The sequence below is a fragment of the Elephas maximus genome, chromosome 22, assembly GCF_024166365.1.
Source record: "Elephas maximus indicus isolate mEleMax1 chromosome 22, mEleMax1 primary haplotype, whole genome shotgun sequence".
Taxonomy (NCBI): Eukaryota; Metazoa; Chordata; class Mammalia; order Proboscidea; family Elephantidae; genus Elephas; species Elephas maximus.
In genome coordinates, this window is record NC_064840.1 from 42,421,833 (window position 1) to 42,449,568 (window position 27,736).

The 27,736-nt window shown below is 40.7% G+C and overlaps 1 protein-coding gene across 7 annotated transcripts in view; it reads right to left on the reverse strand.

Annotated features, from left to right (window-relative positions):
• MSRA (methionine sulfoxide reductase A) overlaps nt 1-25,857 on the reverse strand; it is an 816,105-nt gene extending 790,248 nt beyond the window's left edge. Inside the window, exon 1 of one of the 7 annotated variants that reach the window (XM_049866284.1) lies at nt 25,530-25,857. In XM_049866284.1, the coding sequence (XP_049722241.1) occupies nt 25,530-25,665 (136 nt within the window). In that variant the 5' untranslated portion in view covers nt 25,666-25,857. The remainder of the gene's footprint in view (nt 1-25,529) is intronic. The other 6 variants (XM_049866282.1, XM_049866293.1, XM_049866287.1 and 3 more) reach the window with 6 other exon arrangements.
• Nucleotides 25,858-27,736: the final 1,879 nt, after the last annotated feature.

The following is a 27,736-nucleotide window of genomic DNA, read 5'->3' on the forward strand; positions in this document are numbered from 1 at the left end:
CCGTAATGAGTCAGCCCTTCCAGCCTCTCCTTTCGTGACAATTTTCCCAGCTTCCAACCCTCTCTACCCTCCCATCCCCCCTCCAGACAGGAGATGCCAACACAGTCTCAAGTGTCCACCTGATACAAGTAGCTCACTCTTCATCAGCATCTCTTTCCTACCCACTGCCCAGTCCCTTCCATGTCTGATGAGTTGTCTTCAGGAATGGTTCCCGCCCTGGGCCAACCGAAGGTTTGGGGACCATGACCGCCGGGATTCCTCTAGTCTCAGTCAGACCATTAAGTTTGGTCTTTTTGTGAGAATTTGGGGTCTGCATCCCACTGATCTCCTGCTCCCTCAGGGGTTCTCTGTTGTGCTCCGTCAGGGCAGTCATCGGTTGTGGCCGGGCACCAACTAGTTCTGGTCTCAGGATGATGTAAGTCTCTAGTTCATGTGGCCCTTTCTGTCTCCTGGGCTCATAGTTATCATGTGACCTTGGTGTTCTTCATTCTCCTTTGATCCAGGTGGGTTGAGACCAATGGATGCATCTTAGATGGCCGCTTGTTAGCATTTAAGACCCCAGACGCCACATTTCAAAGTTGGATGCAGAATGTTTTCATAATAGAATTATTTTGCCAATTGACTTAGAAGTCCCCTTAAACCATGGTCCCCAAATCCCCGCCCTTTTCCGCTGACCTTTGAAGCATTCAGTTTATCCCGGAAACTACTTTGCTTTTGGTCCAGTCCAGTTGAGCTAACCTTCTCTGTATTGAGTATTGTCCTTCCCTTCACGTAAAGTAGTTCTTATCTACTAACTGATCAGTAAATAACCCTCTCCCACCCTCCCTCCCCGCCCTCCTCGTAACCACAAAAGTATGTGTTCTTCTCAGTTTATACTATTTCTCAAGATCTTATAATAGTGGCCTTATACAATATTTGTCCTTTTGCCTCTGACTAACTGCGCTCAGCATAATGCCTTCCAGGTTCCTCCATGTTATCAAATGTTTCACAAATTCGTCACTGTTCTTTATTGATGCGTAGTATTCCATTGTGTGAATATACCACAATTTATTTAACCATTCATCCGTTGATGGACACCTTGGTTGCTTCCAGCTTTTTGTTATTGTAAACAGAGCTGCAATAAACATGGGTGTGCATATATCTGTTCGTGTGAAGGCTCTTATTTCTCTAGGATATATTCCGAGGAGTGGGATTTCTGGGTTGTATGGTAGTTTTTTTATGGTAGTTCTATTTCTAACTGTTTAAAATAACGCCAAATAGATTTCCAAAGTGGTTGTACCATTTTACATTCCCACCAGCAGTGTATAAGAGTTCCAATCTCTCCGCAGCCTCTCCAACATTTATTATTTTGTGTTTTTTGGATTAATGCCAGCCTTCTTGGAGTGAGATGGAATCTCATCGTAGTTTTAATTTGCATTTCTCTAATGGCTAATGATCGAGAGCATTTTCTCATGTATCTGTTAGCTGCCTGAATATCTTCTTTAGTGAAGTGCATGTTCATATCCTTTGCCCACTTCTTGATTGGGTTGTTTGTCTTTTTGTGGTTGAGTTTTAACAGAATCATACAGATTTTAGAGATCAGGCGCTGGTCGGAGATGTCATAGCTGAAAATTCTTTCCCAGTCTGTAGGTGGTCTTTTTACTCTTTTGGTGAAGTCTTTAGATGAGCATAGGTGTTTCATTTTTAGGAGCTCCCAGTTATCTGGTTTCTCTTCGTCATTTTTGGTAATCTTTTGTATTGTGTTTATGCCTTGTATTAGGGCTCCTAGAGTTGTCCCTATTTTTTCTTCCATGATCTTTATCATTTTAGTCTTTATGTTTAGGTCTTTGGTCCACTTGGAGTTAGTTTTTCTGCATGGTGTGAGGTATGGGTCTTGTTTCATTTTTTTGCAAATGGATATCCAGTTATGCCAGCACCATTTGTTAAAAAGACTATCTTTTCCCCCATTAACTGACACTGGGCCTTTGTCAAATATCAGCTGCTCATATGTGGATGGATTTATATCTGGGTTCTCAATTCTGTTCCATTGGTCTATGTGCCTGTTGTTGTACCAGTACCAGGCTGTTTTGACTACTGTGGCTGTATAATAGCTTCTGAAATCAGGTAGAGTGAGGCCTCCCACTTTCTTCTTCTTTTTCAGTAATGCTTTACTTATCCGAGGCTTCTTTCCCTTCCATATGAAGTTGGTGATTTGTTTCTCCATCACATTAAAAAATGACATTGAAATTTGGATCGGAAGTGCATTGTATGCATAGATGGCTTTTGGTGGAATAGACATTTTTACTATGTTAAGTCTTCCTATCCATGAGCAAGGTATGTAGGTCCTTTTTAGTTTCTTGTAGTAGTACTTTGTAGTTTTCTTTTACATCTTTGGTAAGATTTATTCCTGAGTATTTTATCTTCTTGGGGGCTACTGTGAATAGTATTGATTTGGTGATTTCCTCTTCGACGTTCTTTTTGTTGATGTAAAGGAATCCAAGTGATTTTTGCATGTTTATCTTATAACCTGAGACTCTGCCAAACTCCTCTATTAGTTTCAGTAGTTTTCTGGAGGATTCCTTAGGGTTTTCTGTGTATAAGATCATGTCATCTGCAAATAGAGATGATTTTACTTTCTCCTTGCCAATCCGGATGCCCTTTATTTCTTTGTCTAGCCTAATTGCTCTGGCTAGGACCTCTAGCACAATGTTGAATAAGAGCGGTGATAAAGGGAATCCTTGTCTGGTTCCCGTTCTCAAGGGAAATGCTTTCAGGTTCTCTCCATTTAGAGTGATGTTGGCTGTTGGCTTTGTATACATGTCCTTTGTTATGTTGAGGAATTTTCCTTCAATTCCTATTTTGCTGAAAGTTTTTATCATAAATGGGTCTTGGACTTTGTCAAATGCCTCTTTTCCATCAATTGATAAGATCATGTGGTTTTTGTCTTTTGTTTTATTTATATGGTGGATTACATTAATGGTTTTTCTAATATTAAACCAGCCTTGCATATCTGGTATAAATCCCACTTGGTCATGGTACATTATTTTTTTGATATGTTGTTGAATTCTATTGGCTAGAATTTTGTTGAGGATTTTTGCATGTATGTTCATGAGGGATATAGGTCTGTAATTTTCTTTTTTTGTGATGTCTTTACCTGGTTTTGGTATCAGGGAGATGGTGGCTTCACAGAATGAGTTAGGTAGTATTCCATCATTTTCTATGCTTTGCAATACCTTTAGTAGTAGTGGTGTTAACTATTCTCTGAAAGTTTTGTAGAACTCTGCAGTAAAGTTGTCCCGGCCAGGGCTTTTTTTTGTTGGGAGTTTTTTGATTACCGTTTCAATCTCTTTTTTTGTTATGGGTCTATTTAGTTGTTTTACTTCTGATTGTGTTAGTTTAGAGTGTTTTTCCAAGAATTCATCCATTTCTTCTAGGTTTGCAAATTTGTTAGAGTACAATTTTTCCTAATAATCTGATATAATTCTTTTAATTTCAGTTGGGTCTGTTGTGATGTGGCCCATCTCGTTTCTTATTCGGGTTATTTGTTTTCTTTCCTGTATTTCTTTAGTCAGTCTGGCCAGTGGTTTATCAATTTTGTTCATTTTTTCAAAGAACCAGCTTTTGGCTTTGTTAATTCTTTCAATTGTTTTTCTGTTCTCTAATTCATTTAGTTCAGCTCTAATTTTTATTATTTGTTTTCTTCTGGTGGCTGATGGGTTCTTTTGTTGCTCACTTTCTGTTTGTTCAAGTTGTCGGGACAGTTCTCTGATTTTGGCTCTTTCTTCTTTTTGTATGTGTGCATTTATCGATATAAATTGGCCTCTGAGCACTGCTTTTGCTGTGTCCCAGAGGTTTTGATAGGAAGTATTTTCATTCTCGTTGCTTTCTATGAATTTCCTTATTCCCTCCTTGATGTCTTCTATAACCCAGTCTTTTTTCAGGAGGGTATTGTTCAGTTTCCAAGTATTTGATTTCTTTTCCCAAGTTTTTCTGTTATTGATTTCTAGCTTCATTGCCTTGTGGTCTGAGAAGATGCTTTGTAATATTTCGATGTTTTGGATTCTGCAAAGGTTTGTTTTATGACCTAATATGTGGTCTATTCTAGAGAATGTTCCATGTGCGCTAGAAAAAAAAGTATACTTTGCAGCAGTTGGGTGGAGAGTTCTGTATAAGTCAATGAAGTTGAGTTGGTTGATTGTAGTAATTAGGTCTTCCCTGTCTCTATTGAGCTTCTTACTGGATGACCTGTCCTTCTCCGGAAGTGCTGTATTGAAGTCTCCTACTATAATTGTGGAGGTGTCTATCTCAGTTTTCAGTTCTGTTAAAATTTGTTTTATGTATCTTGCAGCCCTGTCATCGGGTGCATAAATATTTAATATGGTTATATCTTCCTGGTCAATTGTCCCTTTTATCATTATGTAGTGTCCTTCTTTATCCTTTGTGGTGGATTTAACTTTAAAGTCTATTTTGTCAGAAATTAATATTGCTACTCCTGCTCTTTTTTGCTTATTGTTTGCTTGATATATTTTTTTCCATCCTTTGAGTTTTAGTTTGTTTGTGTCTCTAAGTCTAAGGTGTGTCTCTTGTAGGCAGCATATAGACAGATCGTGTTTCTTTATCCAGTCTGGGACTCTCCGTCTCTTTATTGGTGCATTTAGTCCATTTACATTCAGCGTTTTTACGTGTTTAGTGCTGTCATTTTGATGCCTTTTTATCTGTGTTGTTGACAACTTCATTTTTCCACTTACTTTTTTGTGCAGAGATGTTTTTCTTTGTAAATTGTGTGTTCCTCATTTTCATAGTATTTGACTTTATGTTTGCAGAGTCGTTACGTTTTTCTTGGTTTTTATTTTGAGTTATGGAGTAGTTATACCTCTTTGTGGTTACCTTAATATTTACCCCTATTTTTCTAATTAAAAACCTCACTTGTATTGTCCTATATCGCCTTGTATCCCTCTCCATATGGCCGTTCTATGCCACCTGTATTTAGTCCCTCTTTTTGATTATTGTGATCTTTTACATATTGACTTCAATGATTCCGTTTTGAGCGTTTTTTTTTAATTAATCTTAATTTGTTTTTATGATTTCCCTATTTGAGTTGATATCAGGATGTTCTGTTGTGTGACCTTGTGTTGTGCTGGTATCTGATATTATTGATTTTCTGACCAATTTCCTTTAGTATTTCTTGTAGCTTTGGTTTGGTTTTTGCAAATTCTCTAAGCTTGTGTTTATCTGTAAATGTCTTAATTTCACCTTCATATTCCAGAGAGAGTTTTGCTGGATATATGATCCTTGGCTGGCAGTTTTTCTCCTTCAGTGCTCTGTATATGTCATCCCATTGCTTCTTGACTGCATGGTTTCTGCTGAGTAGTTTGAACTTATCCTTATTGAGTCTCCCTTGTAGGAGACCTTTCTTTTATCCCTGGCTGCTTTTAAAATTTTCTCTTTATCTTTGGTTTTGGCAAGTTTGATGAGAATGTCTTGGTGATTTTCTTCTTGGATCAGTCTTAAATGGGGTTCAATGAGCATCTTGGATAGATATCCTTTCATCTTTCATGATGTCAGGGAAGTTTTCTGCCAACAGATCTTCAACTATTCTCTCTGTGTTTTCTGTTTCCCTCCCTGTTCTGGGACTGCAATCACACGCAAGTTATCCTTCTTGATAGAGTCCCACATGATTCTTAGGGTTTCTTCATTTTTTTTAATTCTTTTATCTGATTTTTTTTCAGCTATATTGGTGTCAATTCCCTGGTCCTCCAGATTTCCCACTCTGCATTCTAATTGCTCAAGTCTGCTCCTCTGACTTCCTATCGCGTTGTCTAATTCCGTAATTTTATTGTTAATCTTTTGGATTTCTGAATGCTGTCTCTCTATGGATTCTTGCAACTTATTAATTTTTCCACTATGTTCTTGAATAATCTTTTTGAGTTCTTCAACTGCTTTATCAGTGTGTTCCTTGGCTTTTTCTGTAGCTTGCCTTATTTCATTTCTGAGGTCATCCCTGATGTCTTGAAGCATTCTGTAAATTAGTTTTTTATATTCTGTATCTGGCAATTCCAGGATTGTATCTTCATTTGGGAAAGATTTTGATTCTTTAGTTTGGGGAGTTGTAGAAGCAGTCATGGTCTGCTTCTTTATGTAGTTTGATATCGACTGCTGTCTCCAAGACATCACTAAGATATTGTAGTGATTTATTCTATATTTGCTCACTGAGTCTTCTCTTGTTTTGTTTTCTTTCGATATACGTAGATGGGCTACTAGATTGCGCTGTCTTGAGGGTTGTAGCCCTTGACTCACTTATGACCTATTACCAGCTGGTTTGGGCTGTTACCAGATATATATGCCTGAATCCATTCACTATTCTTGAGTAGAATCTGGTTTTGGGTCATCAAGTGTGTGATGCAGACTGTCACCTATCCACCTAGAGAAGTAGTGGTGGTAGTTGTGTGCACCAGATTCTAGCAGCAGCTGGGGTTCACACTCAAGGGGGGGCAGGATGCTGACACGCTTCCCCCAAGTGTCAGTGAGGTAGGTGTGTCTCTATTCCTAAAGCACCTTGGTGGGTGGGCTCTGCAGCTGTACCTTAGGCCCCCAATGCAAGTACCTCTACAGATTGGTAGGTTTCACCCTCCTTAGACCCCTAAGGCAGGAGGCTAGGTGGTCTGGGGGGAGCTTCAGCCCTCAGTTCCCTGTTGTGGGTCAGTGAGGGCTCTGCTGAATACGCAGAAATATCAGACCTGGGAAACTTGTCTTTCCAGTAAATCCGCTAAAAAGAAAAAATGCAGTCAGATTCCTATCAGAAATGCCTTTGCATTATAATAGCCACCTTGTTCCCTGTAGGGATGAAAGCCCAAGACCGTGGATCACATAGGCTTGGCTGGAGCTGGTTCTGTGTTTTTAGTCCAATTAGGGAAGGATTTTTCATCCCTGGATTTTTTGTAGCTGCTTCTCTCAGGCCAGGAGAGTGGGTTAGGAAAAGACCAAAAAAAAAAAAAAAAAGGGAAAAGAAAAACCGCAGGGCAGTTCACTCTGGCTCAGGAAATTCCAATGTTAATGAAGCCGCCTGGGAAGGGGGAGGGGAGGGTTCAGATAAATAGGAGAGAGTAGCACCCCAGAATATAGACAAAGTTACTTATCTTGCTTGGGATGACTGTTTTATCTTAGATTCCTGAGGTGTGCGTCGACTGTGTGCACTGGCTGGGTAGAGATTGACCCCAAGGGTCAGGCCTGCGTCCTGTGCTTGCGCTGTCTCAGAAGTCGCAGTCAGTTCCTCCACTCCCAGTCCAAAGCCCAGCATCAAGGTCCCCGGCTGGGATACTGCACTCCCGGCTCCAAAACCAGTCGCTGCCTCCTGGTGACTTCTCCTCCTGTCAGTCTCGTCGCTGTGCTGTGTGCACTGGCTGGGCTTCCCCCAAGGTCAGTTCAGGGGACTGGGGCTGCGGCCCATGTTTGCACCATCACAGGATGCTGTGCTCAGCTCCCCTGCGCCCAGTCCAAAGCCCCGCGCCAAGGTTCCCCGGCTGGGACGCCACACTCCCGGCTCCAAAACCAGTCGCTGCCTCCCGGCGACTTCTCCTCCCACCAGCCGCGTCGCCGCGCCACCCGCGCAGACCGGCTGGGCCCCCTCCCAAGGTCAGTTCAGGGGAGTAGGCCTGCGCCCCGTATTTGCGCCATCACAGGATGCCGTGTTCAACTCCCCTGCACCCAGTCCAAAGCCTGGCACCAAGGTTTCCTGACTGGGACGCTGGCTCCAGGCTCCAAAAACAGTCGCTGCTTCCCCGTGGTTGTTTGTTCTCAGTCTCTGTCACTCAGGTCAACTCTTTAAATCTGTGTTTGTTGGTCAGGGTTTGTAGACTGTCATGTGTGTGATCGATTCACTTGTTTTTCTGAGTCTTTGTTGCAAGAGGGATCCAAGGTAGCGTCTTCCTAGTCAGCCATCTTGGCCCCACCTCCTATAAATACTATTTTTGTGGAAAATACATTAATTTTATAAATTAACCTAGGGAGAACTGGTATGTATGCTGTTCAGTCTTTCTGTCCAAGAACCTACTATGTACTCCCATTTGTTCAGTCTTTTTTTGTGTCCTCAGTGTTTTGTTTTGTTTTTCTCAAGTTCTTATAAACACAGGTCTTATAAAATATTTGTCCTTTTGCAACTGACTAATTTCACTCAGCATAATGCCTTCCAGCTTCCTCCATGTTATGAAATGTTTCACAGATTCCTCACTGTTCTTTATCGATGCGTAGTATTCCATTGTGTGAATATACCACAATTTATTTATCCATTCATCCATTGATGGGCACCTCGCTTGCTTCCATCTTTTTGCTATTGTAAACAGGGCTACAATAAACATGGCTGTGCATATATCTGTTTGTGTAAAGGCTCTTATTTCTCTAGGATATATTCCGAGGAGTGGGACTGCTGGATCGAATGCTAGTTCTATTTCTAGCTTTTTAAGGCAGTGACAAATCGATTTCCAAAGTGGTTGTACCATGTGACATTCCTACAAGCAGTGTGGAAGTGTTCCAATCTCTCCACAGCCTCTCCAACACTTATTATTTTGCATTTTTTGGATTAATGCCAGCCTTGTTGGAGTGAGATGAAATCTCATTGTAGTTTTGATCTGCATTTCTCTAATGCACAATGATAGTGAACATTTCCTCACGTATCTGTTCACTACCTGAATGTCTTCTTTAGTAAACTGTCTATTCATATCTTTTGCCCATTTTTTTATTAGGGTTATTTGTCTTTTTGTAGTTAACTTTTCACAGTATCATGTAGATTTTAGAGATCAGACGCTGTTCGGAAATGTCATAGCTAAAAACTTCTTCCCAGTCTGTAGGCAGTCTTTTTACTCTTTTGGTGAAGAATTTGGATGAGCATCGGTGTTCGATTTTTAGGAGCTCCCAGTTATCTAGTTTTTCTTCTGCATTTTTAATAAGGTTTTGCATACTGTTTATGCCGTGTATTGGGGCTCCTAAGGTTGTCCTTATTTTTTCTTCCATGATATTTATCATTTTAGATTTTATATTTAGGTCTTTGATCCATTTTGAGCTCTTTTTTGTGCATGGAGTGAGGTATGGGTCTTGTTTCACTTTTATGCAGATGGTTATCCAGTTATGCCAGCACCATTTGTAAAAAAGACTGTCTTTTCCCCATTTAACTCTTTTGGGGCCTTTGTCAAATATCAGCTGCTCATATGTGAATGGATTTACGTCTGGATTCTCAATTCTGTTCCATTGCTCTATGTATCTGTTGTCATACCAGTACCAGGCTGTTTTGGCTACTGTGGCAGTATAATAGGTTCTAAAATCAGGTAAAGTAAGGCCTCCCACTTTGTTCTTCTTTTTTGGTAATGCCCTATTTATCTGTGGCCTCTTTCTCTTCCGTAAGAAGTTGGTGATTTTTTTCTCCATCTCATTAAAGAATGTCGTTGGGATTTGGATCGGAATTGCATTTAATGTATAGATCGCTTTTGGTAGAACAGACATTTTTATAATCTTAAGTCTTCCTATCCATGAGCAAGGTATGTTTTCCCACTTATGTAAGTTTCTTTTGGTTTCTTGCAGAAGTGTACTGTAGTTTTCTTTGTATGTCTTTACATCTCTGGTAAGATTTATTCCTAAGTATTTTATCTTCTTGGGGGCTACTGTAAATGGCACTGATTCGGTGATTTCCTCTTCAATGTTCTTTTCGTTGGTGTAGAGGAATCCAACTGATTTTTGTATGTTTATCTTGTATCCCGATACTCTGCTGAACTCTTCTATTAGTTTCAGTAGTTTTCTGGAGGATTCCTTAGGGTTTTCTGTGTATAAGATCATGTCATCCACAAATAGAGATACTTTTACTTCTTCCTTGCCAATCTGGATGCCGTTTATTTCTTTATCTAGCCCAACTGCTCTGGCTAGGACCTCCAACACATTGTTCAATAAGAGCAATGATAAAGGGCATCCTTGTCTGGTTCCCGATATCAGTGGGAATGCTTTCAGGCTCTCTCCATTTAGGGTAATTTTGGCTGTTGGCTTTGTATAAATGCCCTTTATTATGTTGTGGAATTTTCCTTCAATTCCTATTTTGCTGCGAGTTTTTATCATGAATGAGTGTTGAACTTTGTCAAATTCCTTTTCAGCATCAATTGATAAAATCATGTGATTCTTGCCTTTTATTTATGCGGTGGATTACATTGTTTTTCTAATGTTGAACCATCCCTGCATAAAAACAGGTATGAATCCCACATGCCCATGGTGAATGATTTTTTTGATACGTTGTTGAATTCTATTGGCTAGAATTTTGTTGAGGATTTTTGCATCTACATTCATGAGGGATATAGGTCTATAATTTTCTTTTCTTGTGGTGTCTTTACCTGGTTTTGGTATCAGGGATATGGTGGCTTCATAGAATGAGTTTGGGAGTATTCCGTCCTTTTCTATGCTCTGAAATACCTTTAGTAGTAGTGGTGTTAACTCTTCTCTGAAGTTTGGTAGAACTCTGCAGTGAATCCGTCCGGACCAGGGCTTTTTTTTTATTGGGAGTTTATTGATTACCTTTTCAATCTCTTTTGATAGGGGTCTATTTACTTGTTCTACCTCTATTTGTGTTAGTTTAGGTAGGTAGTGTGTTTTAGGAATTCATCCATTTCTTCTAGGTTTTCAAATTCGTTAGGGTACAATTTTTCATAGTAATCTGATATGATTCTTTTCATTTCAGTTGGGTCTGTTGTAATATCGCCCATCTCATTTCTTATTTGGGTTATTTGCTTTCTTTCCTCTTTTTCTTTTGTCAGTTTGGCCAGTGGTTTATCAATTCTGTTGATTTTTTTCAAAAAAACAGCTTTTGGTCTTGTTAATTCTTTCAATTGTTTTTCTGTTTTCTATTTCATTTAGTTTAGCTCTAATGTTTACTGTTTGTTTTCTTCTGGTGCCTGGGGGTTTCTTTTGTTGCTCTCTTTCCATTTGTCCAAGTTGTAGGGATAATTCTTTGATTCTGGCCCTTTCTTCTTTTTGTATGTGTGCATTTGTTGATATAAATTGGCCTCGGAGCACCGCTTTTGCTGTGTCCCAAAGGTTCTGATAGGAAGTGTTTTCATTCTCATTGGATTCTTTGAATTTCTTTATTCCATCCTTAACATCTTCTATAATCCAGTCTTTTTTTTTTTTTTTTTTTTTTTGAGCAGGGTTCAGTTTCCAAGTGTTTCCTTTCTTTTCCCTGCTTTTCCTGTTGATTTCCACTTTTATGGCCTTATGGTCAGAGAAAATGCTTTGTAATATTTCAATGTTTTGGACTCTGCTAACGCTTGCTTTATGACCTAATACGTGGTCTACTCTAGAGAATGTTCCACGTGCACTAGAAAAGAAAGTATACTTGGTTGCTGTTGGGTGGAGTGTTCCGTATACGTCTATGAGGTCAAGTTGGTTGACTGTGGCACTTAGAGCTTCTGTGTCTTTATTGAGCTTCTTTCTGGGTGTCCTGTCCTTCACGGAAAGTGGTGTGTTGAAGTCTCCTACTATTATTATGGAGCTGTCTATCTCACTTTTCAATGCTGATAGAGTTTGTTTTACATATCTTGCAGCCCTGTCATTGGGTGCATAACTATTTAATATGGTTATATCTTCTTGGTGTATTGTTTCTTTAATCATGATACAGTGCCCTTCCTTATCCTTTATGATGGATTTAACTTTAAAGTCTATTTCGTCAGAAATTAACATTGCCACTCCTGCCCTTTTTTGATTGTTGTTTGTTTGATTTATTTTTTTTTTTTCTATCCTTTGAGTTTTAGTTTGTGTCTCTAAGTCTAAGGTGTGTCTCTTCTGGCAGGATATAGATGGGTCTTATTTTTTAATCCATTCTGCCACTCTCTGTCTCTTTATTGGTGCATTTAGTCCAATTACACTCAGGGTAATTATGGATAGGTATGAATTTAGTACTATCATTTTGATGTCTTTTTTTGTGTGTTGTTGACGGTTTCTTTTTCCCACTTAATTTTATGTCCTGAGTAGATTATCTTTATATATTACCCTTTCCTCATATTTGTTGCTGTTGATTTTGTTTCTGCTGAGTCTCTATTTTTTCTTGTATTTTATTTTGATGAGTAAGATAATTTGTCTCCTTTGTTGTTACCTTATTATTTACCCCTATTTTTCGAAATTTAAACCTTTTATTTCTTTGCATCACTGTATGTTCCTCTCCATATGGAAGGTGTATGATTACATTTCTTAGTCCCTCTTTATTATTCTAATGTTGTCCTCTTTTGTATAATAACATTGCTGTTACCCAGTTTTGAGCTTTTTTTATATATAATCTTGCTTTTTTTTTTTTTTTTTTTGGATTTCCCTGTCTGGGTTGAGTTCTGCCTGCTCTACCCAGTGTTCTAGTCTTGGATTGATACCTGATATTATTGATTTTCTAACCAAAGAACTCCCTTTAGTATTTCTTGTAGTTTTGGTTCGGTTTTTATGAATTCCCTAAACTTGTGTTTATCTGGAAATGTCTTAATTTCACCTTCATATTTAAGAGGCAGTTTTGCTGGATATATGATTCTTGGCAGGCAATTTTTTTCCTTCAGTTTTTTAAATATGGCATCCCATTGCGTTCTTGTCTGCATGGTTTCTGCCCAGTAGTCCGAGCTTATTCTTATTGGCTCTCCTTTGTAGGTGACTTTTCGTTTATCCGTCGCTGCTCTTATAATTCTCTCTTTATCTTTAGCTTTGGCAAGTTTGATTATAATACGTCTTGGTGACTTTCTTTTGACATCTACCTTATGTGGAGTTTGATGAGCATCTTGGATAGATATCTTCTCATCTTTCATGATATCAGGAAAGTTTTCTGCCAACAAATCTTCAACAATTCTCTTTGTATTTTCTGTTATCCCTCCCTGTTCTGGTACTCCAATCACTCATAGGTTATTCTCTTGATAGAGTCCCACATGATTCTTAAGGTTTCTTCATTTTTTTTTTTTTGATTCTTTTACCTGATTCCTCTTCAAATATATTAGTGCTACATGATTTATTTTCGAGTTCAGAAATTCTGCCTTCCAGTTGCTCAATTCTGCTCCTCTGACTTTCCATTTAGTTGTCTACTTCTGTACTTTTATTGTTAATCTTCTGAATTTCTGATTGCTGCCTATCTATGGACCTTTCCAGCTTATTAAACTTTTCATTATGTTCCTGAATAATCTTTCTAATTTCTTCAATAGCTTTATCTGTGTGTTCCTTGGCTTGTTCTGCGTATTGCCTCATTTCCTTCCTGATGTCTTGAAGGGTTCTGTATGTTAAACTTTTTTATTCTGCATCTCGTAATTCCAAGAATGCGCTTTCATCTAGAAGATCCCTGGATTCTTTGTTTTGAAAGCCTATTGAGGTGATCATGGTCTGTTTCTTTATGTGACTTGATATTGACTGTTGTCTCCGAGACATCTATAAGTTACTGTATGAGTTTATGCTTGCTTACTGTGCCATAGCTTCTTGCTTTCTTTTGTTTTGTTGTGCCCCTATGGGTTGCTTGAGTGAGCTAGCTTGATTATTTTCACCTTTGGAGCTCTGATATCCTGTCCCCAGCTGGCTGGAGCAGTTATCAGGTATATCAGTCTAGGAGTCCATTCAGTTTTCTTGTATGAATTCAGCTCAGGTTTCCAGGTAGCTGATCATCAAGTGTGTGGTACAGGCTCTGTCCTACAGTCTTAGAGGGGCAGGGGTGATTGGCGTATATACCAGTATCAGATTGCAGCAGGGGGTCACTCTCTGAACAAGGCAGGGGGCTAAGAACCGACCCCCAAGTGTCCCTGAGGAAAGTGCATCTCTGTTCCCTAGAGTGTGCAGGTGGGTGGGTTCTGCAGAGGGACCATGGGCACCCAATGTTTTTGGTTGTAAGGACTGGGAGGTACCAGTTATCTTTGGACCCAGTCGCTGGTGGCTGGGTGACCTGAGTGGAGCTACCAGTCCTTAGGTCCCTGATGTGGGTAGGTGGGGACCTTGTTTAATAGGCAAAGCAATGTCAAACATCAAACACGCACCTCTCTACCACACAGCTGAAATGGTTGGAGTCTGCCAACAAGGGCCTATTCTCCTGAAATAGGCCCACACACAGGTCCATGCAGAAAGGAAAGGTGCTCAAAGTCCACAGACTGTTTATGCCTGGACAGAAGCTGCTTCTGTCCTGAACTCCCCTGGTTAGTTGAGCTAGCAAATTATCTTTTCCCCCAAATGCAAATTTTTTCCTTCCCCAAGGCCAGGAGGATGGCTCTAGGTGCTCAACAGGGCCTATCTCAGGCACAGGGATTTCAGCCACTGAAGCCGGTTTGCGGGTGAGGGGGCCCATTAAAATATACACAAGTACTTAGCTTTTGCTGAGAGTGCCGTTCTCCTCAGGTTCCGGAGATGTGAGTGGGTTGTCTGGCTGGCTGCTTCTCCCTGAGGAAACTGTGGCCGAACACTAGGACCAGCCCACTGCCACCACCACCGCTCCAGGAATGGTGCCTGAGGGCTCCCTGCGATTCAGGTCTAGTAACTCCTCTCTGCCTCTGAACGGTGTCTTCCTCCCTCTGCCCCTCAGTTCGTTTTCTAAGCTTGCCTTTGAAGCTCAGGGCTCCCAGATTGTCACATATATACTTGTTTCACTTTTTTTTTCGGGTCTTTGTTGTAAAAAGGGCTCACCGGATGCGTCTGTCTATTCCGCCATCTTGGCTCCGCCTCCTGTCCTCAGTGTTTTAAAAATTTCTTCATATAACTTTTGCATATTTCTTAAGTTTACTCCTAAATTTTACTATTTTGGTTGCTATTATAAATGGGTGTTTTCTTCTATTATATTTCCTAACAGATTTTTGTTTTTATATAGCAGAGCTATTAATTTCTGTTTATAAGTGTATACTCTGATACCAAATTCTCTTGGATTTTCCACGTATATAATTTTACCATCTGCAAATGGTGTTAGTTTTACCTCCTCTTTTGCAATTTGTACATCTGTAATTGCATTCTCCTGTCTGATTGCATTGGCTAATACTGACAATACAATGTTAAATAAGAGTGTTAATGATGGGTATCATTGTCTTGATTTGTACTTTAGTGGGAAACTGTTTCTTCATTAAGTGCGATGATGGCTTTTGGGCTGAAATAAATTAACTTTATTGAGTTAAGGAAGTAGCAATCTATTTCTACTATTTTGAGTGTTATTATCAAAAATGGTTGTTAAATCTGGTCAAATAACTTTGAAGCTTCTATGGAGGCAGATACACCACTTGTCTCGTTTGATCAATTAATCAAAAAACCAAAACCCATTGCCATCGAGTGGATTCTGACTCATAGTGACCCTATAGGACAGAATAGAACCGCCCCATACAGTTCCCAAGGAGCACCTTGTGGATTCGAACTGCCAACATCTTGGTTAGTAGCCGTAGCTCTTAACCACTATGCCACAAGGGTTTCCAATCAATTAATATGATTAATTATATTAATAGATTTCCTAATATTGGCCCATTGCCAGATTCTCTTTGCTCATATATTTCGGAGTTTTGCTTCAGTATTCCTAAGTGAGAATGCTCTGTAGTTTTCTTTTTTGTGCAGTCTTTTTCAGGTTTGGTGACAATGTTTTACCTGCTTCTTAAAAAGAATTTGGATGTGTTTTTTCCATTTAAAATGGTATTGTAATTGTCTGCTCTTTAAATGTTTGGTAAAAATCCCCTTTGGAATTCTCTGAACCTAACGCTTTGGGAAGAGGTAACTCTTTGACAACTTTATCTTTTCTATAGAAATTGATCTGTTTAGATATTCTTCTGAGGTCAGTTTTGGTAAATTATACTTTCCTAAAAATTACCAATTCCATCCAAGTTTTTCAAATTTACTTTCAAAGAGTTCAGTAAATAATCTGTTGATTCTTTTTCTGTTTCTACTGTTATTCCCTCTTCTCAGTTCTTATTTTGAGTATTTATACATCCTTCCTTCTCTCTTGATTACACTAGTTAATATTTCATAATTTTTTAAAATGCCTTTTGGATTAATATAGTAGTTCTACTGTTTTACTATTTATATTTTAAGTTCTTAAAAGAAGATACCTTCATCAATTATTCTACTTCTTCTCTATTCCTGTTATGGATTGAATGTGTCCTCCCAAAATATGTGCTGGATCATAACCCCTATATATATGGATATAATCCCATTTGTGAGGTTAGTGTGGCCTTGACAGGTTGTGTCTTAAACTAATCCCTTTTGAGATATAAAAGAGCAGATCAGGCAGAGAAAAAAGCAAATTTGAATGGGGGAAAAGATAGATGTCTCTTAGAGGTCTCCAAGGAATGCCCAGAAGGATGATAGAGAAGCTACAACAAGGATTTTTCCCCCAGAGTGGACAAAGAGAGCCTTCTCATAGAGCCAGCACCCTGAATTCAGACTTCTAGCCTCCTAAACTGTGACAAAAAAAAAATTCTGGTTCTGAAAGCCACCACTTGTGGTATTTCTGTTACAGCAGCACTAAGAAAGTAAGACACTGGCCCTCAAAAAAGCATTACAACAAAAAATAGACTAAAAGCTATCTAAGAAAGGCAAAAAAGCGGAGGTTGAATAGAAATTGTCAGGTAATCTTAAATGATATCTCCAAATTCCAAATATCTAATCAAGAAAACAAATTAGCAATGTTTTCCATCTAATTAAAAAATAGTGCCATATAAAATAAAAGCAGGGTTTCTAATCAATTCACTGGAAATAACATCAGTTACTGATTACAATAAACATACATTTTAACGATATAGGAGGCACTCTGAGATGTTAATTATAAGCTTTCCTCCTGCCTATCTCCAGCAAAAACTCACCAATTTTCTTCAACAAGAATGAATCCCCCTTTTCCCTCAGTTTCAAAGTTCTCAGAATATTGCTTTGTAGCCAGGCACTGAAGCAGAATAAGAACATCGCCATACATAAACCAAACCAAATCCACTGCCATCGAGTCAATTCCAACTCATAGTGACCCTACAGGACAGAGCAGAACTGCCCCCATAGAGTTTCTAAGGAGTGCCTGGTGGATCTGAACTGCCGACATCTTGGTTAGCAGCCATAGCTCTTAACCACTACATCACCAGGGTTTCCTTTACACACATAAGACCAGGCCAATTGCCCTTCCAGGCCGCCAGAGCTGTCCAGAGGCAACCACTAAGCTGAGTGTACTTCAAATGAGGAAGTTCAGTCCAGGTTTAGTTTTAATCGATCATCCAAAGAAGGTCTATTCATGTTTGATTCACTTTAGAGACCCTGGAAGAAACTAAACATTAAAGGAGAGTGACGGTTTGAATCTTACCTTCTTGCAAAGTGAAAATCCACCACTTTCCTACTGGTAGTGGAAATCTACCTGTTTATAAAAGGGAAAACATTCCTTAACAACACAAAAAAGATAGGATTAAAGCTGATAAAATAACCCTTAAGACTAAAGTATTTGAGAATGCTACATACCTGGTACTAGGCTGAACAAAAGACACTAAAGAGACAGGCCTTGCCTTCTTAAATCAAAAGCATCAGAGATATATCATAGCACTTTTGAGAGAAGGTGCAAGTAACAACAGACATGTTGTTGTTGTTCTTGTTGTTGTTAGGTGCCATGGAGTCAGTTCCGACTAAGCAACCTTATGTACAATATAACAAAATACTGCCCAGTCCTGTGCCATCCTCACAATCGTTGCTATGTTTGATCCCATTGTTCAGCCACTGTGTCAATCCATCTCGCTGAGAGTCTTCCACTTTTTCTCTGACCCTCTACTTTACCAAGTGTCTTAGTTATTTACTGATGCTATAACAGAAATACCACAAGTGGATGGCTTTAACAAAGAGAAATTTATTTCCTCACAGTAAAGTAGACTAAAAGTCCAAATTCAGGGCATCAGCTCCAGGGGAAGGCTTTCTCTCCCTGTTGGCTCTGGAGAAAAGTCCTTTTCATCAATCTTTCCCTGGAGTAGGAGCTTCTCTGCACAAGAACCCTGGGTCCAAACAACACGTTCTGCTCCTGGCACTGCTTTCTTGGTGATATGAGGTCTCTCTGCTTACTTCTCTCTTTTATATTCCAAAAGAAACCAGCTCAAGACACAATCCAATCCCTTAGATTGAGTGCTCCTACTCCATCATCAACACAACTGCCACCCATCCCCCATCATTACCATCATACAGGCAGGATTTACAACACATAGGGAAATCATGTCAGATGACAAAATGGTGGACAATCACATAATACTGGGAATCATGGCCCAGCCAAACTGATACATGCATTTTCTGGGGGATACAATTCAATCCATGACATTCCACCCTTTGGCCCCCATAAAATCACATCCTTGCAATGTGTAAATCATATTTACCCCATTATATCATAGCAAAAGTCTTAACTCCAAGTCCAAAATCCAAAAATTCCTCTTCATCTGTGAAATCTAGAATACAAATTATCTGCTTCTGAAGGCACAATGGCAGAACAGGCACAAGCTAGACATTTCCATTACAAATGTGAGAAACTAGAGGGAAAGAAGGGATAATAGGCACCAAGCAAGTCACCTTACCTTAGCATCAATTCTCTATTCTGTGAGACAATTTGCACGATGGCCCTGCCCTCCAGACTCTAGGTATTGGCCACACTCTTCAGGTTCTGAGTGGAGGCCCCTTGGCCCTGGGCTTCAGCTCCACCTTTCAGGCCCACTGGGACAGCAACTCTCTGCTCCCTCAGCATTAGGTGCACCATTCTTCTAGTCCATCGAGTGGTGATTCCACCCTTAGAAATACCAGAGGCCATGGCTCCACCTTTTGAAAACTCAGAGGTTATGGCCATATCTCTTGAGACTGAGGCAGCTCAGCTTCCTGTGTTCCTTATCTCTTCAGCTTCTGCTTCCTGGTTTCTTGGCCTCTCAGCCCTCAGGTCTCACATCCACATCTGGCCTGTTGGGGCAAGTGTTTCAAAGTTCTGTAGCTCCACCAGTAAGTACCTGGAGACACCCCCACTCCATCAGGAAGCCTCCCGTGCACAGGTACTCAGCTCTCTCACTCCACGGGTTGGCTCCAGTGTCATCTCATACTGGTCTTCTGGTTCTGCTGCTGCTGGTTCTCTTCCACTGCCAGTACTCTGCTGCTATCTCTCACCATCTGTGCCTTCTCCAGTGTTAACAGTTCTCCTCACTTTCTTCTGAATCTTCTATCCATTCAGGTTTCAAAACTACTTCCACATTTTAAGTATCTGTTAGAGCAGCACCCCACTCCTGGTACCAAATTCTGTCATAGTTACCTAGTGCTGCTATAACAGAAATACCACAAGTGGATGGCTTTAACAAAGAGAAATTTATTTTCCCACAGTAAAGTAAGCTAAAGGTCCAAATTCAGGGCATCAGCTCCTGGAGAAAGCTTCTCTCTCTATTGGTTCTGGAGGAAGGTCCTTCCCATCAATCTTCTCCTGGACTAGGAGTTTATCTGTGAAGTAACCCTGGGTCCAAAAGACACGCTCTGCTCCCAGCACCACTTTCTTAGTGGTATGAGGTCCCCCTGTCTCTCTCCTCAATTCTCTCTTTTATATCCCAAAAGAAATTGGCTTAAGACACAATCCAATCCTGTATGTTGAGCGCTGCCTCATCAACACACCTGCGGCCCATTCCCCTCATTAACATTATAGAGGAAGGATTTACAACACATAGTAAACTCACATCAGATGATAAAATGGTGGACAATCACACAATACCGGGAATCATGGCCCAGTCAAATTGATACATACATTTTGTTGGGGGACACAATTCAATCCATGACACCAAGTATGATGTCCCTCTCCAGGAACTGGTCCCTCCTGATAACATTTCCAAAGTACATGAGATGAAGTCTTGCCATCCTCACTTATAAGGAGCATTCTAGCTGTATTTCTTCCCAGACAGATTTGTTCATCCTTCTGGTTTGTTGTTGTTGTTGTTGGGTGCAGCTGACTCAGTTCTGACTCATAGCAACCCTATGTACAACAGAACGAAAAGCTGCCCTATTATGTGCCATCCTCACAATTGTTGCTATGCTTGAGCCCATTCTTGCAGCCACTGCTGTGTCAATCCATCTCGTTGAGGGTCTTCCTCTTTTTCACTGACCCTCTACTTTACCAAGCATGATGCCCTTCTCCAGGGACTGATCTCTCCTGATAACATGTCCAAAGTATATAAGACAAAGTCTCGCCACCCTTGCTTCTAAGGAACATTCTGGTGGTACTTCTTCCAAGACAGATTTGTTCGTTCTTTTGGCAGTCCATGGTATATTCAACATTCTTTGCCAACACCGTAATTGAAAGGCATCAATTCTTCTTTGGTCTTCCTTATTCATTTTTCAGCTTTTCCATGCATATGACCAACTGAAAATACCATGGCTTGGGTCAGGCGCACCTTAGTCCTCAAAGGGAGATCTTCAATTTTTAACACTTGAAAGAAGTCTTTGGCAGCAGATTTGCCCAGTGCAATACATTGCTTAATTTCTTGACTGCTGCTTCCATGGGTGTCGATTATGGATCCAAGTAAGATGAAATCCTTAACTTCAATCATTTCTCCATTTATCACGATGCTGCTTATTGGTCCACTTGTGAGGATTTTTGTTTTCTTTATGTTCAGCTGTAATCTATATTAATGCTGTAGTCTTGGATCTTCTTCAGTAACTGCTTCAAGTCCTTTTCATTTTCAGCAGGCAAAGTTGTGTCATCTGCATATCACAGGTTGTTAATGAGTCTTTCTCCAATTCTGATATCACATTCTTCTTCATATAGTCCAGCTTCTCAGATTATCTGCTCAGCATACAGATTGAAGAAGTATAATGAAGGGATACAACCCTGACACACACCTTTCCTGACTTTAAACCATGCAGTAGCCCCTTGTTCTGTTCAAACAACTGCCTCTTGGTCTATGTACATGTTCCTCATGAGCACAATTAAGTGTTTCCCATTCTTGTCAATGTTATCCACAATTTGTTATGCTCCACACAGTCAAATGCCTTCGCATAGTCAATAAAACACAGGTAAACATCTTTCTGGTATTCAGCCAAGATCCATCTGACATCCAATGACATCCCTCAGTTCACGTCCTCTTCTGAATCCAGCTTGAACTTCTGGCAGTTCCCTGTCAATGTACTGCTGCAACCATTTTTTAATTATCTTCAGCAAAATTTTACTTCTGTGTGATATTAATGATACTGTTTGATAATTTCCACATTCTATTGGATCAAGTTTCTTTGGAATGGCCACAAATATGAATCTCTTCCAGTCAACTGGGCAGGTAGCTTGTCTTCCAAATTTCTTGACATAGACAAGTGAGCACCTCCAGCACTGCATCAGTTTGTTGAAACATCTCAGTTGGTATTCCGTCAATTCCTGGAGGCTTGTTTTCACCAATGCCTTCAGTGTAGCTTGGATCTCTTCCTTCAGTGCCATCATTTCTTGATCATAGGCTACCTTCTGAAATGGCTGAATGTCAACCAATTCTTTTTGGTACAGTGACTCTGTATATTCCTTCCATTTTCTTTTGATGCTTCCTGCAATGTTTAACATTTTCCCTGTAGAACCCTTCAATATTGCAACTTGAGTATTTTCTTCAGTTCTTTCATCTTGAGAAATGCCGAGCATGTTCTTCCCTTTGGTTTTCTAACTCCAGGTCTTTGCACATTTCATTATAATACTTACAGTATCTTCTCAAGCCTCCCTTTGAAACCTTTTATTCGAACTTTTTACTTCACTTTCTCCTTTCACTATAGCTACTCTATGTTCAAGAGCACCTTTCAGAGTTTCTTCTGACATCCATTTTTTTCTTTTCCTTCTTTCCACTCCTTTTAATGACTGCTTGCTTTCTTCATGTATGATGTCCTTGATACCATCCCACAACTCACTTGGTTTTTGGTCATTAGTGTTCAATGTGTCTAATCTATTCTTGAGATGGTCTCTAAATTCAGGTGGGATATACTCAAGGTCATACTTTGGCTCTCATAAACTTGTTCTAATTTTCTTCAGCTTAATTTAATCTTGCATTTGAGCAGCTTATGATTTGTTCCTCAGTTGGTTCCTGGCGTTGCTCTGACTGATATTGAGCTTCTCCGTGGTCTCTTTCCACAGATGTAATCGATTTAATTCCTGTGTATTCCATCTGGCAAGGTCCACATATGTAGTCATCATTTACGTTGTTGAAAAAAGGTATTTCCAATGAATAGGTCTGTCATGGATTGAATTATGTCCCCCAAAAAAATCTATGTATCAATTTGGCTGGGCCATGATTCCCAGTATTGTGTGGTTGTCCTCCATTTTGTGATTTTCCTATGTGTTATAAATCATGATCTCTGCCTGTGGTTAAAAGGGATTAGGGTGGTTGTCCTCCATTTTGTGATTTTCCTATGTGTTATAAATCATGGTCTCTGTCTGTGGTTAAAGGGGATTAGGGTGGGATGTAACACCCTTGCTCAGGCCATCCCTGATCCAATGTAAAGGGAGTTTCCTTGGGGTGTGGCCTGCACCACCTTTGATCTTGCAAGAGATAAAACAAAAGAGAAACAAGCAGAGAGTGAAGTACCTCATACCATCAAGAAAGCAGTGCCGGGAGCAGAGCACATCCTTTGGACCTGGGGTCCCTGTGCAGAGAAACTCCTAGTCTGGGGGAAAATTGATGAGAAGACCGATAGAGAGAAAAAGCTTTCCCCTGGAGCTGACACCCTGAATTTAGACTTTTAGCCTACTTTACTGAGGGAAAATAAACTTCTCTTTGTTAAAGCCATCCACCTGTGATATTTCTGTTACAGCCGCACTAGATAACTAAGGTCGTTGGTCTCAAAAAATTCTATCATGCAATCTCCAGTGTAGCTTCTGTCACTAAGGCCATATTTCCCAACTACGAATCCTTCTTGTTTCCAGCTTTTGCATTCCAATCACCAGTAATTATCACTACATCTCAATTGCATGTTTGATCAATTTAAGACTGCAGAAGTTAGTATAAACCTGCTGTTTCTTCATCTTTGGCATTAGTGGCTTCTGCATAAATTTGAATAATAGTCGTATTAAGTGGTCTTCCTTGTAGGCACATGGATATTATCCTATCACTGACAGCACTGTACTTCAGGGCAGATCTTGAAATTTTCTGTTTAATGATGCATGAGGTACCATTCCTCTTTAACTCGTCATAGTAGACAATATGATTGTATGATTCAAAATGGTCAATATCAGTCCATTTCAGCTCACTAATACTAGGATATCAATCTTAAAGCGAGCCATTTCATTTTCAAAAACTTTCAATTTTAGATTCATACTTCATACCTTTCATGTTTTAATTATTAATGGAGGTTTGCAGCTGATTCTTCTCATTTCGAGTCATGCCACTTCAGCAAATGAAGGTCCCGAAAGCTTTACTCCATCCACATCTTTAAGGCTTACTCAAAAAAAAAAATTTTTTTTTTCTACTTTAGGACGCAACTCCTCTCCAGTTACATTTTGAGTGCCTTCCTGCCCGAGAAGCTCATCTTCCAGCAGTATATCAAGACAATGTTCCTCCTCTCTTTATAAGGTTTTCACTGACCAATATTTTTACAAGTAAATTGCCATGTCCTTCTTCCTAGTCTGTCTCAGTCTGGAAGCTCCACTAAAACCTGTCCTCCATGGGTGTTCCTGCTGGTATTTGAAATACCAATGGCATAGCTTCCAGCATCACAGCAGCACACACGCCACCACAGTACAACAAACTGCCAGAAGAGTGGTGGTTTAGAAATCTGATAAAGAATTTTTTGTTTGTTTCTTAGGCATCTGGGAGGGCATACCAAAGACACTGAACTATACAGTACAAGCTGGGGAAGTCCATCATTTAGAAAGTATTACCTTTAAACATCCATTTATGAATCCTGGTTTGTAAAAAAGAATTCATTTTTAAATAAATTAATAAAGCTTAGATAAAATTAAGAAAAAAATTTTTTTTTCCAAATCCATTCTCTGAATTTAAGTCAAAAATAAATAGGCCTCTAGGGCTGGGAACAGGTGGCACAGGGTTGGGTGCAAAGTGATCAGAGAAGTAGGGAATAGCAACTGCTAATGTAGGTGAATGAGAAAAAGGTCACAAAGCATCAATTTCCAAACTGCCCCAAATCCAATAAACCTCTACCTTCTCTAATCTCATTCTATATGATGCTATGAAAGCTCACCATGACCTTCTCCTATACTCAAAAATTAATTAAGGAAAAGAAAAATAGAAGAATTTTTTAGGGCATTTTTAAATGCAGGAATTATCTTGGCATTAAACTATAGGCAAAAGATTATTCATTACTTAACCAACCACCCAGAGCTGTAAGAAAATGGTTTTCAAACTGTAGGGTGCATTAGAACCAGAAGGCTTGTTTAAAAATCAGGGTGGATCCCGCTCCAGTTTCTGATTCAGTAGTCTGGGGCAAGGCTCCCCAAGTAATGCAGATGCTGCTGTTCTGGGGGCCACACTTTGACAATCACTGTACTAAGTTAATCCTACTCACAGTATGGTCCTCACCAGTGCTGTCTGGGAACTGCTTGTTATCAGTCTGAGGCAGAAATCGAAAGTACCTTCTGAAGACTTTTCTAGCAATTTAACATTACCGTGTCATGCAAACTGCCCCCAAAGAGTTCACAACGTCGTAATCTTTAGGGAAGCAGACTGCCGCATCTTTCTCCCCAGGAGTAGTTGGTGGGTTCACCATCCTTTCGGTTAGCAACCCAGCGCTTTAACCAATGCTCCACCAGGGCAGTGGTTGCTCTGAGTCAGAATCAACTCAAGGCCAGTGGGTATGGCATGCAACCACGTGGCCATTTTTCTATTTATTCGTTTTTATTGTATTTTCCAAAAGTATTGGTATGCTATTGACAGGATTTTTTTTTTTTTTTTTTTTAAGTCTGAGAAGCCCTGTTGTAAAATAACACCTTTGCACCACTGATACACAGGGGCGGCCTCATCTAAGAACGCGGTCCGCCCACTTAGCCCACGCAAATGAGAGAGCGCAGGGCCAGGGCAGCTTCTGCCAACTGGAGAAATCCAGGGCGTCCTAAAGGATAACAGGAGGCAGAGGATAATTTCAGCAGCCACAACACCCGACTGAGATTCAATTTCAGCACTTAAGTTTTCATCGTTATGTATCCTCCCAGTGCCTGTACAGCCCTGCACCATCGCTGCAAGTGGCCGGAAACAGCGCCCCGGATCAAAAAAGAAAAGAATGAGGGGGCACAAAAAACATCCTGTGGCTTATACCTGTCAGAAACGGCGGGAAGTCAGGTCAGTGCTTTTCCTACCCAAAGTTTGGAGCTGCCAAGGTATTTACACAATAGGTGAGTTATCTCAACACATTAGATTCCTTGAAAGTGTTTTGTTTTAGCAAGGTGAGAAGCTAATAAGAGTCAGCTCAAACCCACCCCAGCAAAGACTACTGTTTTTCCTCCCCTACTGGCGCCTCCTAGCGCCTGCGCGGAATCCGGGACTAAAACCCAAACTGAAGCCGGCCCAAGACTTCCTTCCCTGCTGGCGGAGTATAAACAGCTTCCCGAGCTCGCGCGCTTGCGCACCAGAGGCGACCGCAACCTCTGTGCGTGCCCGCGTCCTTACCCGCTACTGATATCGGCTCGTTCCTGCCGGGCAAGGCCTCCTGAGGGCTGACGATCTTAGAAGCAGAATCGCCCATTCTTGGGGAAGGAAAAAGGCTGTGGAAGAGCTGGCGAACCTTCTTAGTGGTCGAGAGCATGGGCGGAGCGCCAGGCTAAGGGCCGCCGCGCCGTGGGGCCGAACCGCGAGTCCGAGAGCGGAACTACCACTTGCAGAGCCCGAGTTTGGCGCCCTTCCTCCTCGTCGTCGTCGTCGTCGGCGGCGGCGGCGGCGGCGGCGGCGACGCGGGACCGGCGTGCACTGGGCCGGGCTGCGGGCAGGCGCGGATCCCCGAGGCCTAGTGCCCTCCCGATTTTGCAAGCGGTCACCCCGGAATACAGGTTACCTAAGACTTGGGGCAGACGGGTTATAGGTGTGTCCGTTCTCTGAAGGGGGTACGTGGTCACAGTAGTACGGAGCCAGTTTTTCTGGCTCTCTGCTTGAGGACAAAGTTCTCTGGCAAAGAACAAGTGTACTAATAGCGGCACGAAGTACAGTGACAAAGGCCAAAAAATAATAATGCCTAACCTTTGTGTTGTAATTTAATTTCAAAGTTCATTCAAATTTCACCATCTCCTTAGGGACTACTGGAATTTATGTGTGTTTCCGTTGGAGACATAATGATGTTGAGACAGGCAAGAGATCGGACTGGCTGTAATTAAATAACCTCTGTTTCAGTATTCGGAAACCCTGGTAGCGTAGTGGTTACCTGCTACAGCTGCAAACCAGAAGGTCAGCAGTTCGAATCCGCCAGGTTCTCCTTGGAAACCCTGTGGGGCAGTTCTACTCTGTCCTGTAGGGTCGCTATGAGTCAGAATTGACTTGATGGCAGTGGGTTTGGTTTTTTGGTTTGGGATTCAGTATTCTTGGCATCTAAACCTAAATGCAGACCACCATATAACTTTTACTGCTAGCACCCGAGAACTACTTGTGATTAACAAACTAGGTGCTCAGACAAGATAAGGGCTGCATTCCAAGGCCCTGTGTGCTTGACCAGCTATAATTAAATAACCTCTGATTCATTATTCTTAGAATCTAAACCTAAATGCAGACCACCATATAACTTTTACTGCTGGCACTCGAGGACTACTTGTGACTAACAAACTAGGTACTTAGACAAGATAAGGGGCCATATTTCCTATCCCTACATGCTTGACCAGTTAATATTTACTGATAACCATCCTGAGTTGTTTTTCAAGTCCCTCACCAGGTGCAGAGCATGCACAGTAAAAATTAAGGTAACCTATGAATGACATTCAGGGATCCCTCTCTGGGACTCCAGCCACAATCCAGAGACATCCCACTTGGGCAACATGTCAGAATAATTCCTGTTTGACATTCCAGCAGCCTTTGTGACAGACTCCATCTTAGTTCCAGCAACCTCTGAGAGGAAATCCATCTTGAATTCCAACTACACGTGCATTTGATTTTCATAATCCCTCCCCTTCTGGAAATCTCCACCCATCTAATGAATAAAGGTATTATCTTTTATAAACCCTAAGAAATCCTTCCTTCAGAGAGAGACTGGAGGCTAGGGTAGGTGGAAACCCTTCTCCATCTCTCCCTCGCGAGCCTTTTACTTTCTTTCTGTGCCTAATAAACCTTTGTTCGTGTGGAACCTCTGAGCCTCTCCTGGTCATTCTTGGTCAGAAGAAGGTAAGAACCTAGGCAGAGCTTAGTCCAGAGCTGGGAAGCCCTGCCCTGTAACAATGTTACTAAAAGAATTAGTATTTATCCAAAATGAAAACTAAGCACAATTCTCTAAAAGCTAGGAAAAGTGAAGATGTATTCTATATAACAATATAATGTTAGATGTATACCAGAAAAATGAAAACGAAACCCCTTACCACGAAGTCTCTTCAGAATCACAGATACTATACAGGCCAGAGTTTAGAAACTCCCCAGTAGGGTTTCCAAGGCTAATGTTTATTCGTCTGCTCCCTTAAATGTTCAGGTCGTCATGAGCTGGACTTGGTTTGGTTTGGATTTAATCTTTAAGGACACAAGCTGCCACTTTTTCTCGCATGGGAGCAGCTGGTAGGTTCCAACCACTGACTTTCGGGTTAGTGACCCTGCTCTTTAACCACTGTGTCACCAGGGTTCCTTGTTAGATGTATTAAAAAAAAAAAAAACTGTTGCGGTCTAGTTGATTTGAACTCACAGTGACCCTA